Source organism: Plectropomus leopardus, chromosome 4 (assembly GCF_008729295.1).
Source record: "Plectropomus leopardus isolate mb chromosome 4, YSFRI_Pleo_2.0, whole genome shotgun sequence".
Classification (NCBI taxonomy): domain Eukaryota; kingdom Metazoa; phylum Chordata; class Actinopteri; order Perciformes; family Serranidae; genus Plectropomus; species Plectropomus leopardus.
Window position 1 is genome coordinate 33,134,270 of NC_056466.1, and position 13,892 is coordinate 33,148,161.

The 13,892-nt window shown below is 42.4% G+C and overlaps 1 protein-coding gene across 3 annotated transcripts in view; it reads right to left on the reverse strand.

Annotated features, from left to right (window-relative positions):
- The window catches only part of fam184b (family with sequence similarity 184 member B), a 37,604-nt gene that overhangs the window by 20,885 nt on the left and 2,827 nt on the right, over window positions 1-13,892 (reverse strand). For all 3 annotated transcript variants that reach the window (XM_042485976.1, XM_042485977.1, XM_042485975.1), the window contains exons 2-6: window positions 7,800-7,988; window positions 5,034-5,696; window positions 3,693-3,828; window positions 3,112-3,263; window positions 1,950-2,483 (exon numbers count right to left, since the gene is read on the reverse strand). In XM_042485976.1, the coding sequence (XP_042341910.1) occupies window positions 1,950-2,483; window positions 3,112-3,263; window positions 3,693-3,828; window positions 5,034-5,696; window positions 7,800-7,988 (1,674 nt within the window). The remainder of the gene's footprint in view (window positions 1-1,949; window positions 2,484-3,111; window positions 3,264-3,692; window positions 3,829-5,033; window positions 5,697-7,799; window positions 7,989-13,892) is intronic.

Sequence of the window (13,892 nt, forward strand, 5' to 3'; positions counted from 1 at the left end):
AAAAGACCCTACTGAGAAATGAAAAATTCTAGCATATCCTTTGCTTGTTCCTGTTTGTTTTGTTTCCAAGTCTCACCGGACACAAAAGAAATCTCATTCCGAAATCTCACAAGAGGTGACTTGTTGCAGGCAGAAAATGAAAATAAATTAGCATTTTCAGGAAGAATGATGATGAGAGTTGGACAGAGGAGTGCTGGGAGGACATTGTTGTGTTGGAGTACAGAAAGCGTATCTTAATCCAAAAATTTTCAATGTCACTGTAGAATATTTAGCTGATTTGGATCACGTAAAATGTTTTTGCTTTCGCACTTTTATTTTGTTCTGTTCTGTTTCGTGTCGAGGTATTGCTTAAGGAGAAGTCTCGTTCTGAGGTCTTACAGACTTTTTTCCCATAGTCAAAATCAACTAAATATCAAGCAGCAACCTCTGAGGCTTAGAATTGAAGCCAATGTTAAAGTGCCAAAACTGCAGTTCCTCTAATGGCCACTTGAGGCTGGCTCCAAAACAGAGTCCATCCCCATAGACCCCGATGTTAAAATACCCAACTTCAAAGCAAAAATAAATTGTAAATGGACTGTATTCGTATAGCGCTTTTATAGTCTTATTGACCACTCAAAGCGCTTTCACACTACATTGTCACATTCACCAATTCACACACACATTCACACACTGGTGGCCGAGGCTACCGTACAAGCCTGGTACAAAAAACAGTTTCAACATTCATGTCAGCTGTACGTGGGCTGAATTTTTATATAAGTCACTCTTTTACATTTTTTTAAGGCTTAAAGTTATTATATAGCTATTATACAGCTATATTAAAGAGCGAACTGCTTTGAGTGGAAAAACTGTCTTTGTCATCCAAACTTGGTCACTTCTGGCTGTAATAAATCAAGATGATGATGGCTGACATGCCCAAGTCAAGGCTACAGAACAGGAGTCCTAAAACCAATGGGTGACATCATGATAGCTACATCCATTGTTTATACAGGCTATGCTAAATACTCAGCCATGATGATGAAAATCTTTAGATAAAGGAAGACCGACTTTCTGTAGTCCAACACAACAAACTATAACGGCACTCCTCGCTTTAACTCTCATTTGCTTTTCCACCGTTTTTTTCCTGAAATAGGTCGCCTCCTGTGAGATAGTTGTAAAATTGTCAGGGCACTTACCCCAAGTGGTTACATTACAGCCCTTTTCGCTCTCTCTCAATACTGGACCGATTTAAAAAATGATTCTTCCCATTCTTCACTTCACAGTAACATGGGAAAATAGAGTCCAGGTTGAAAAGTCTTGATGTTCCCCTTTAACCCTTTAAAAAACCTGGATTGACATCAGTTTTTCTTGTGCTGCTTTCAGACACCTTTTAACCTTTATAACCTGATAAATAGGTTCAGTTCTCCTCAAGAACATGGGGGTGAAGGCAACAAGCAAATTGCAAGAAACTGGTCAAAGGTGACATGACAAAAACCTGAAAACTAGGGTTTAAAAAAAGGAGAGAGAGAGAATGAAAGAAAGTTATCAAAAAGGTAGCCTAATTTTGATTTCTTGATAAGTCGCTCACAATGTTTTTAAAAGAAACTAAACTGATTTGCTCAGGTTTCAAAGGGTTAAGTTATCCTAATTTCTGCATATGTTTAACAGGGTTCCTAAGGGTTTTCTTTTTTAAGAGCAATTGTGCAGCACACAGGCTGAGAGCAGGGGAAGTATTACTGTTGCAGCTGTGTGACACGATGAAAGGAAAAATGATTTCTCACAGCGGATCGTCTTTGTATCCGAAATAATTAAACCCAAAGTCTGACTGAAACTAAAATAATTAAGCCTATAGGAGTCGTCTGCCACAGCTGAACAGCAGGCTATTTTTAAAACTATTATAGAATGGCCTCTTTTACTGCAGCGTGTCAGAGACAATGGAATAACCCCCCTGTGGCACGCAGACAGGTGCTCACCTCTTGGTTGGTCTTCCTCTCTGAGCTCAGAGCTTCTTGGACGCTGTGAAGTTCGGCCGCGTGCCTCCTCATCACCTCCTCTATTGCCTTTCGCACCTGCTCCTTTAACCGTTTCCTGTCCTCCTCGGCCTTCTCCACCAACCTTTTCTTCTCCTCCTCCAGCTTCTGCTGCACAATTGCTCTCTCCGCCTCCACCTGTTCGATGTTCTTGTCCAACTGCGAGCGGACACGAACCCTCTCGACCTCCAGTTCCTTCTTCTGCCGGTCCAGCTCTTCCTCCTTTTCTCTCCTCAGACGTTCTTTGATCCCCTCCACCTCCTCCCTCTCCTCCTCTCTCTCCCTGCTCAGTTTGTTTCTGTATTTCTCCAACTGCTCCCTTTCTTTCTCTCTCTCCTTCTGTAAGTTTTCTCGCTCTTTTTCAATCTCCTTCTGCAGTTTGTCTCTCTCATCATCTGCATGTTTTTGGATGCGACGCAGCTCCTCCGTCTGGGCTCTCACCATCTCAGAACGCAGACTGGACAGGGCCTCGGCATGCTGGGAGCATTCACACACACACACACACACACACACACACATTGCACAATCAATGGCCACTTTATTAGGCACACCAGTAGAATCTAAAACCCCATTTCCAAAGAAGCTGGGACACTGTGTACTAGACTGGCCTGCCTGCAGTCCAGACCGGACTCCGGTTGAAATATGTGGTATATTATGAAAAACAGAATACGACAACGGAGACCCGGACAATTGAGCAACTGAAGTCGTAAGTAAAACAAGAATGTAAAAGATTTTCAGTATCAAATATTCAACAGTTAGTGTCCTCAGTTCCCAAATGTTTACTGAATGTTGTTAAAAGAAAAGGTGATGTCACACACAAGTAAACATGCCCATCCCTACTTTTTTTTAAACATGTTGCAGTCATCAAATTCAGAATATGACTTCCAAAAAAAAAAAAAAACATTTTAAAAACACTGTGCTGTGTTCAAACACCTTTCACAAGCTATTTAGCTCTAAACCTGAGAAAATTAAGACTAACTTTGCTAGAAATGCCCCACAAATTGCAAAGGTGACGAAGAGAATGACCTGAAAATTACTCGCTGTGTTTTTTAAAGAAAGCTTATGTTTCAAAGAGTTAAGTATGTTGTCTGTGTGCGTGTTTTACCTGGCGAATCTGCCGGGCGTGGTCGCTGTTCCTGCCACTGCTCTGCAGCTCCAGCTCTCTGTTCCTGCTCTGCAGGCGGCTCACCTGGCTCCTCAGCTCCTCCACCTCAGCACACACACACACCTCACAGCCTCCGCGGTTCAGCAGCTCCTCTGACGTACAAACACACACACACACACACACACACACACACAGAACAAATAAACACCAACAAACACCCAAATGAACACACACAAGCCCGAATTGATTGATTATGCACAATAGAAGCAGAGTGGACTTACAGCAGGCCAATACTGAATGAGGAAGCGCCTAAAACAAAAATCATTCCCGTGCAATAAATAAAATTCAGGGCGTTTTTGCTGACTGGGTATGATGACACTTTGATGAAACTGTTTGCCTTTATGCAGGATGAATAATGTGCATTTGTTGCATTTTCTGTATATATTATAATGGCGTGAGGCGAAAACTTAATTAATGCTGAGTCAGGGTGAAAAATGGAAAAGCACTGAGCTCAGCTGATTTTCACCGACGTGAGCGTCCTGCAGCAGACAGGTGAGAAGACAGGTGGACTGATGGACTACCTGCTCTGCTCTGCAGCTCGTCCTCCTGCAGCAGCAGCCTCTCTTTGGCCACTGCCAGCTCCTCCTCCGCCCGCTTAGCCACGCCTTCCGCCTCCGACACGCGCCTCCGATCCAGCTCCAGCTCTTCCTCCAGGTCCTGGAGGGAGGCGGGGCGCGAGGGCAAAGAAAGGAGGGCGATGCAGAGGAGTTGACAAGGAGCACAGGGGAATAGAGAAGAAGAAAAAAGAATGAGGGAGAGAGAGACAGCAACTTTGACACAGATAAGGAGGAAGGAGAGAAAGAAGTCAGGGAAGGCGATAGGGGAAAAAAATGGGGGATGAAATGTGGTGAGTCAGGGAGCTATCTAGCCCAGCTGTGAGCTTTAATGGTCTGCTGCGAGGGCTTATGTCAGCTCGGTGCCAGCTCTCGTAGGGCTTCTTAATGCTCGTCCATGAGGTGGTAATGGTGGTGGTGCAGCGAATCTATCCTGCTCAAACTACTCATTAGCAGATAGTTGGCAGTGGGAATAGCACTCAGGGAGGGCAGCCAGTGGTTAGACAAGCAAGATCCTCTCTCTCTCTCTGCCTCTACCTCACTCCCTTCCCCATCAACACCATCATTAGCTGGGTGCATCAGAGACGGGAAACTGCAACATCTCCTTTCGCTAGGGTTGGGCCGGTGTGAAAATTTTGATATCAAGCCGGTTTGATATTAAGCCATACACTGGACCAGACCAGTTTACATTTTACCAGGTGTCCCACATGATTCAGTGGTCAATCTTGAGTGGAACATAACGACGTGTCCCAACAGAAAGTGATTGTCAAACTATTACATAGCATTACCTGCATGCAAGAGCTCTCTGTTCTCTGTGAATCCATTAATTATGCACTTCTGTCACTTCATGTAAACAAACCGAGTAGCTATCTGCTGTGCACTTGAGATCCAGCCCATTCTCACATGCACGAAAAGCAGCTGTGGCGTCACTGTTCTCACAGGATCCGCGCATTGCCAGTTTACACAGAGACAGAAGCAATGGCGTTTTCAAGAGATTACTCTCTGGAACCCGGTTTCAAAAGTTTGCATTTTGAGGCCCCCAAAATGTCACTGTTGTGTGAACGAAAGGCCAAATTGGAACAAAAGTTTAATGTTTCATGCAAGACCTGTTGCTGTGCAAATGGCCCCTAAGGCTACTTTTAAAGTTGCCAGAATGTGACATATTTACAAATGTCAGTTCAGCCGGTTTGTATAAATCAAACCGGTTTAAACTTGTCTACTGGACTGAATTGCCAAAACCGGAAATCGACTCAACTCTACCTTTCTCCTCCATTTTCACAACATTCTAGTTCCAGTATGAGTGCATACCTGTATTCGCTCCTGCAGTTTGACTGTGTTCCTCTTGCTCTCAGCCAACCTCTCCAGGTGACTCTCTACCTCTGCCTCAGCCCGCTTCACTCTCTCCCTTAAGGCGCTGTGCATCCCTTTCTTCTCCTCCTCTTCCCTCTCTTCCCACCTCTGCCGTTCCTCCCTCCACTCTGCCTCCGTCTTCCTCCTCTTCTCCTCTTGCTCTTCGCTCAGGTCGTTCATCTTTTGCTCCCATTGCTCCCTCTCCTCCTTCACCGCACGCCTCTTCTGCTCCTCTGCCCGATCCCTCTCCTCCCTCAGGGCCTTCACCTCCTCTAAGAGTGCTTTTTCCAAGTCCCCTGTTCGCCTCTCCGCCTCCTCCTCTTTCTTAATTTCCTCGCCCTCTCTCTGTCTCTGCTCCTCGTTCCGCTGTCGCTCCTCGTCAGCCGCTTTCTGCAGCTCCTCACATTTGGCATCCAGCTCCTGGATCTGCTCCTCAGCCTTCTCCAGTTCTTTGCTCAAGCGCAGGCTCTCCTCCTGGGCATCGCTGATCTGAGCCTTGGCCTCCTGGAGCTCTTCCTCCGCAGCCTGGAGCCTCTCCTCAAACTCTTTTCTCAGCTCCGCCTCAGTTTCACGCTCCCTCTCCTCCGCCTGGATGCGGAAGCACTCGAAGTCTGCCTGCACCTGGAGGCAGAGAAGACAATGTGTTACACACTGCACATTTCAAGTCGCTGCCCACTGAGCGTGCATCCTTAGTAGCAGGTTAGACACCCCCCGCAACACACTGGAAACCTCACAGACGCTTTGCTCCACATGACATCCTACACTTAATGTATTTTTATGGTGGCACATTCATGCCGCAGATATACTGTATTATTTCATCTCAAAGAGGATTTAAGAACAGCCCACTGAAGTGAGCAATGTATATGCAAAACATTTGAAAAGGGCAGAACTGTGACCATAAAGTCTAATTAGCTACAGTGTGCTGACATTCAAACAATACTCACTATATGGCAAAACATCATTACCAGCCTGCACTATTGAGATCAGGCAGGTTGGATTCTAAACAGTTTATCTCCAGCTTGTAACATAACTGCGATTCATAAGTTAGTTATAATAAGCCCTTCGGGGATGCAACACTCAACACAAATTCAACCAATCTCTGTGGACTCTGTATGACCTTGCAATTTTTTCCTGTCACTGCCACCTTTCTACAAATTTGACCTATCGGGGCAGTTTCCTCTGAGTTCCACCAGTCATTGTAGTCTCCAACAAAAAAATTACTGCTAAACACCATGCAACTTTCAGGCAGTTCCTGATGTTTTGCACGAAAGCAGGGGTAAAACTTTTGGCACTGTGTGCAACGTTGTGGTGGAAGACAAATGACATGGATTGACAAACACTGCAACTGCAAAACACACCCAATAATGACTGAAAGACGTGGACAACCAACAAGACAAGTCAGCATAAATTTACCATGTGCTAAAAGAATCAAGATGACTTAAATATGCATGATTAGTGACAATGCTAGGGTAGTATAAATCTATTTCTTACTTAAACAAGTTACCTATTTTTAATGAAGTATGCATAAAAATAAATAATAACTATTTTTCTTTCACAGTTTAATCGCAAAAAACACCTAAAAACATGCATTTTATTTGTATTTATTTATTTATTTTTTAGAAAAACTGACAAACCCAAAAAAGCCTAAAAAATCCCGGATGGACTATATAATATGAAAAGATGAGCTATTATAGGGAAGATTACATGGGGAAAATATTAGACATTTTTTCACACAAGTCTATTACTGTTACTTTCTTATCTAGATGAATCTTGAGTGTATTACTCTGCTTATACCATGGCCACTTGCTGTGGAATAAAATAGACAATAAAAACTCTAAACATAATTGGACATGTTCCAGCATGTATCTTCATGTAGCAGTATGACCATCCTTTATTGTAACACTATATATAAGACACAAACTACGGAAAAGCGGAATAGGTCTCTCCATCCTTAAAACTGTTGACTGTAATTGTGTTTGATACGTGTTTAACACATCTGCTAGGAAACTATACTTTTGCAGACACAGCATAAGACTATGTTCAACCCCACAGTGTAGTTTATTCTCAATGCATTGTCCCAAAATTTGCATCAGTGGCACTATGCCACTCATCAACACAGGGGACGATATGCAGCAAAGGGCGGAGGCCAGAATCAAACCCAGACCGCTACGGTGAGTACTCGGCCTCTGAACATGGGGCACCCACTCTATCCACTGAGCCACAGACACCCCATGGTAGGGTGTATTTGTTGTTCACACTAGATAACATGGTCCTGATTTTACATGATCTTTACATTTTAAATGATCTGATTATTAAAATAGGGAAACAAAAGGACAGACGACAGATGAACCAGACAAATAAGCGTGGCCACACATTGCAAAATAAAAGTTTAACGTCTGTGTACATTTTTTATCTCTTTAGTTGTTCAGAACCATTATGTTCCCAAAGAGCTCATAAGAAAGTCATGTGGGTATTCATGATTCATGTTGGTGTTGTATTGTGGTGCACAACATGTAAATTAGGCATGAAGTCTGAGGCTATCTGAAGGTTAGCTTGACTGTTGTAGGTCACATGAGGGGCGGCTTTGATTTTCTGCTCCCGTTGGGAGTTTACACTTTAAATTACAGCGATACATCATGTCCGTCAATGAGGTCAGTTTATCTCCTGATCAGAGGGGCGACAGTGCACATGCATGCGCACACATGCACACACAAACAAACACACCTGGGCTCCCACTCTCTGCTGCTCATCCAGAGAGTCCTGCAGCTCGAGGAGGCGTGTCCTCCATGCTGACTCCTCCCCTTCATGACACGTCTCCACCAGGATGCGGTGCAGCTCCTCGTGGTGGGCGTGGCTTAAGGCCTGCAGGGCCGTCTCCTGCTCCTCATTCTTCATGTTCAGAGAATAAATCACCTGCAGAACAGCGGCAACAGGCAAGAAAACTGTTTGATAATAGTTGCACATTTCTGCTTGAACATATGTTTTCAGCTGTAACTGTTAATCATTTCGTCAATGGATGGGACATGCCTTTTCTTTGCTGACAAACAGGAAGTGATCACTGGCATGTGATATGCCTTGTAGCCTCTGTGCCTCTGTGTCCCCCAGAAATTGCATATCAGTTTCATTTCAACCAGCTTTGTACTATAAATATGTGGGTAGTATGCTTAACTGGACTATGTTAAACTTTCCTCTATTGTACCAGTGCCAAAATCGCCATGCTCACTTGATCATCAGAAAAAAGGCAATACAGTAACAGAGTCTCCGTTTTATGTTTGCTCAGCACTGCTTAGTTTTACAGTTTGATCAGAGTTTGAGAGAGAGAAAGAAAGAGGCAGCTCTCTCTTGATCCGCTTCTATACTCTTTGTATGAGGCGTCTGGCATACAAAAATGCGGAAATACAGTCAGTAGGTCAAGCAACAGTCTGAACAACCATCAGAAAATCATGTCAACATGTCAATCATGTCAAAAGTTCAAAAAGCTGTAAAACTCAATAAAATATTTTCAGAAACATATTTTACTGCCATGTTTAGCTGTTTTTACAATAGTTTGTGAAAAGGAATTGGGTGCCATACAGTTTCCTGTATTGTGAAAACAGAGGCTGAAAAAATTAGATCACATAGTAAAACTGAGCTGCGCTTATCAGATATGAACAAAGATTCTGTTACTGTGTTGTCTACTTCTCACCTAAAATGTTTTCTGAAACATTGTGTCATCCATCTGCGGAAGCACTTATTGGTCTAGTGTGGGGCAGTGCAGTCTGGTAGTTGTAGGTTTTCATCCCTTGAGCAAAAGCCACAACACTTTTTCTCTGGTCATGTCGCACCAATTTCCAAGTATTTGCGTCTTTCTTCTACATAGCTAGTTCTATGAAAAGACCAAATTTTCAGCAGTAAAATACTTTTTAATGACTCTTGTTCATCATCATTGTGTTTTGTATTCTTGGTTGATTAGTATATTTTTATAAAGCCATCCGGGGCTTTCTTCATGATTATTATTCCTGTTATTTTTACAATAGCTGAAAAGTTTTAGGGTTTTTGTCCCTCAGACTGAGACTGAGGGAAAAGTGCTTTCTTGTAGCTTTTCTCCTATTTTTGGAACTAACTGCAGAATAATTTAAAGCTGAAACAGCCAGTCATTGTCGAGTTTAAGCTGACATTGGAAGATTTCTTTGCAGACTGAGTAATAGATTTCCCCCCTTTGATGAGAAAAGATTAAAATTGGCTTCATCATCTGATTTGTAAGCACTCATTGAGTGTAAAACTTCTTTCTTTTTGACTGTATCTCAGATTTTATTCACTGTTTTACATTTCTTTTCTCTTTTGGTGACTGAAAGGACCTAAATGTACATATTATTGTTTGGTGGTAGCTTTTAATGTAGCCCTCTTGATTAAGTCTTCTTTGGAAAACAGATTAACTTGACCTTGTTACAGTTAACATCCTCTTGGATTCAGATGATTCACTCTGTGTGGTTGTTTCCTCTATATTCATTTAACGGGAGTACATCACAAACAGCAGGGAAATTGACACCAACGCTGCTCCACAAACACAGACATTATGGAGCCAATATTTAGAGCTGGCAGATTTATGATACCAAATATTAAACTGACATGAAAACACAACAATCCCCAAACACAAATAAAAGAGGTTAAACAGCAACACTGACAAACAGTGCGCATCTACTGAAACCAGAGTCCTGTGAGTTAATATAGTCCCAGCGCTGCAGCCTCCCTGCATGTGAGGAGTCTCTCCCCCTCCTCCCAATATAGTCTGTGACTAACACCTGAAATATGGCCTGTTTCTCCCCACTATTCACTTTACCCTCTATGCTGTGTCTACAGTGTCATCATCTGCTCCTACTGACCCTGATGGCTCACTTACCCACCCGCAGAGGTGTGTGTGTGTTTGTGTGTATGCATGTGTATGGGTGTATGCAGGGGACACACAGGCTCATATTTTACCCAGACGCCTCTCTGTCTGCAGCACACAGCTGGCACAGCACTGCCGGACATTCCCTCTCTCTCTCTCTGTGTGTGTGTGTGTGAGTGTGTGTGTCACTACCTCTCTCTTACACACACACACACACACACACACACTTACATCATCTCAACACTGTCCACCTCCCTTAATCTATGATGTATTTCTTATAAATCAGCGACTGATATCGATGACGGATGTGACATCTCTCCAGATCCTAAACACAACCTTGCCTCTCTCTCTGGCCTGCTAGTCAAACACTCGCACAGTATGTCACTGCGACTATTCAATAACGTCACTCTGCATGAACTTTGGCTCATGAACTCATGACTCAGAGGACTGAGGGGGACTTGGAATTGTGGAGAAGGCTCCGAGGGCTGTGTGTGTGTGTGTGTGCGTGTGTGTGTGTGTGTGTGTATGTGTGTGTGTGTGTGTGTGTGTGTGTGTGTGTGTGTGTGCGTGCGCTGTTCTTGGCCGTCCTCTTTGAGATTGAGAGCAAGGAGGGTCAGAGGAAAATATAGCAGGACGGAGGGGATGATTTAGCAAGCATTTCCTCACCTGGAGGCACGCTACATGTCAAAAATTAAAAGTGTGAACGCCCAAACATTACACTAGAGCTGGTACGATAATAGATTTTAACTTCTCAATTATCTTGGCCAAAATAGTTTACAATAACGATATTATCATGTCTTTAGAAAAATTGAAAGTCTAAGAAATAATAGGGTTGTCAAACAATTAATTTTTTAATCCAATTAATTGGAAAAAATCAATAGTTAATTGTGATCCATCACATTTTTTAATCAGTTTTTTTATCTGTATTTAGTGTCTTTTTTAACAAGTAAAGTAAAATAATAACATACAATTAACTCCGACAAAAATCCACACCCATACAAGCACACATATGTACAGTATGTAAAACAGAACAAAATAATAAAAGATAGTTAGAAAAAAGACAGACAGTAAGGCCCTGTACACATTCATATATAGTATACATTGGGTCACAATAACATTACGTATTCTTTCATTTCCATTGTCACTACTCGACCACTATTATATTATTTGTCGATGTACTTCAGTTTTGACATGCCGAGAGCATATTAAAAAGAAATGTACCTTTGGAAAATGCGATACTTCAACGCAAATAACAATATTCACTATCAGTTAGTACAGAATACCTTTATAAATAATAAGTAATCAATAAAAAAATAAATAAATAAAATTTGAAAAAAACCCACATTTTTAAAATTCTATTACTTTGCATTTTAGTATTGACATGGTAAAGTAATACTTACTAGACTGTCTCGATTAGGAATCAAATGACAGCAAAAATACCATGGGAGTAGCAAAAAGTGGGCATGTCTGTAAAGGGGATACTCATGGGTACTCACAGAACCCATTTTCATTCAGGTATCTGGAGGTCAGAGGTCAAGCGACCTCAGTGAAATGACCTTTACCTTTTTCACTCGCCAAAATTTAGCCTGACTTTGGAGCATAATTCCACCCCCGACCTGAGAAGCATCATGGTTGGTACCGCTGGATTCCTTGGGTCTTCTAGTTTCGTATGATACCAGTAGCATTACTCTAGCTGTAACTCTAGCCTGGTACAGCCTCCTAAAGACTGAATGTCTGCAGGGGGTCAACACGATTTAAAAAAAACAACAAAAAAAAAACACAATTTACATGTTTCATGCTGACAGTCGAAATGTTATTAGTCAAATTTATCTCTGGCTTTGTTCACTATGATCTTTTTTTGGCAAATTAATTACACCGAAATTACGAGTGTAGGGAGGTGGCAAGAGTCTGTCACCATAACTGTATAAAATCATACAAAACCAAATTACACTTAATGGACAATGAGCAGACAACCAGATGGCATTAGGGGAGGGTGGCAAATAAGAATGGAAAGAAATGGTAATTAATTAGGTGCTCTATTACTTACACAGTATTACTGTATTAATAATATGATGCAAATTATTCATTTCTAACCCTCTGAAACTTGAGTACATTTTTTTTTTCATAAACATTAAGAGAGAAGGCATGAATCACTTGACAAGTCGTGACACAAAAATTACACAATTCCTTCTGCGTACTGATACGATATGAAGGTGTAGTTCAGTTGAAAGACAATAGGTCCTACATGAAACTGATTACAGTTGGCGCTGGGTAACCTGGGTCATGACCTCTGTAAAGACACATTGCTGTTGAGTTTTTCAAATGTGTTTTTTGGCGCTTTGAGCTCCACAAGCCGAGTGCCATCTAGTTACGTTATATTGGACACAAGGTAGACATCTTTATGGCCAATATCACCAACACTTGGCAACTTACACCAAAATACTTTATACTGATAAATAGAACTACAGGGAAGAGGGAAAATATGTCCTTTTGATTTTTGGATGAACTGTTCCTTTAAGTTAGAAAAATCGGAGATAGATTTGGTTGTGTAACTGACACAAATGAGTCAGTTCACTGAATTTATTACTGTTATCTACTTGTCTTACTGTACAAGTACTGCACTGGACTAAGTTTCAGCATTTACCATTATCTCTTCATTTTCACTTGTTAGCCTTTCCACATTGCTAAAGTTAGCTTCTGATTCAGAGCATCACCCAAATTTAATATTTAGCAGCCGATCCTCTGTTTTTGCACCACTTATGCTTGTGAAAAAGTGTCAGACATCTCCTTAAAGTTATTTAAAGCCCATTTTCTGACTTGTGAAGCCGTTATTTTTGAAATGTCAGTGTAATAAGGCAGTGTCACACTTTGATTCATCTTTCTGGATATAAATTCTCGAGGCGCTTGGCGTGGCAGTTTGGTCAGAGAGTGGCGAGGGCCTCTTGCTACTGTAAATCCTGTCTCGAGAACCCCATATTGATCCTGCCAGTCGATAATGTTATTCATGTAGCCTCACAAGCCAGTGCCCCTGCTTATTGACAATAACTTCATAGTCAGCAAAGCATGAAATTAATATTCTGTCTGCAGTGTAAAAGAGAGCCGGGTCGAGGCTTTTTGGAAACTGGAGTGAGATGTAGAGTGAACGGTTGGTGCACAGAGGAGAGGTTAGGCAAAGAGACAAGCAAGCATGCACACACTTTTCTCTCACATCAGCCCCCCTCACCCTCACACATACACACAAACCTCCACACATATCAAAGAGGGGACCGGGTGTGCTGGATTACAAAGCCGGGAACATTGTGACAGTGTAAGCTAGATAAGTACAGGAAATCACACAGACAGAATTAGAGCTGCCAATCAAAAGTGTCGACAGTATATGTGCACACAAACACACACTTTAATATGCTTCTGTTGATCTCTGTGAGTCACGTCAAGAGACTACTCTTATTAGTGTGGGTGTGTGCATGTCTGTTCACGCACAAGCTTATGTGAACATTCACAACAGCTGGCCTGGCACGGTCAGCTCTCGCTTTCTTCCCATTGGCTTGCTCGGCCATGTAAACACACTCAGACGTGCTACTGGTTTATCTTTAGCAGCACCCATTCAAGCAGGGCAGACCACTCTGAGAGGGAGGGAGGTCGATGTAGAGAGGGAGGGGGTGCTGTGGAAGTCAAGCATAAGTGTGGATGGGTGAGTGGTGGAGGATAGGGACAGACATGACGAGGTGTGTTAAGTGCATGATCGTGTGTGTGTGTATGCGCGCACGTGTGTGTGTGCCAGCCTCCTTCATGCACACACAGTATGAGCAGAGGTTAATAAATATATAAGGTTACCACAGCTGACCCATTTCCCACTTCCTCTCCACACCCCCGCCCCAAAACACTCAAATAAACCATGTGTCACATGCCCGCATCCCAAAGCCCCGAGAAAATGCTTACACCAAATATCG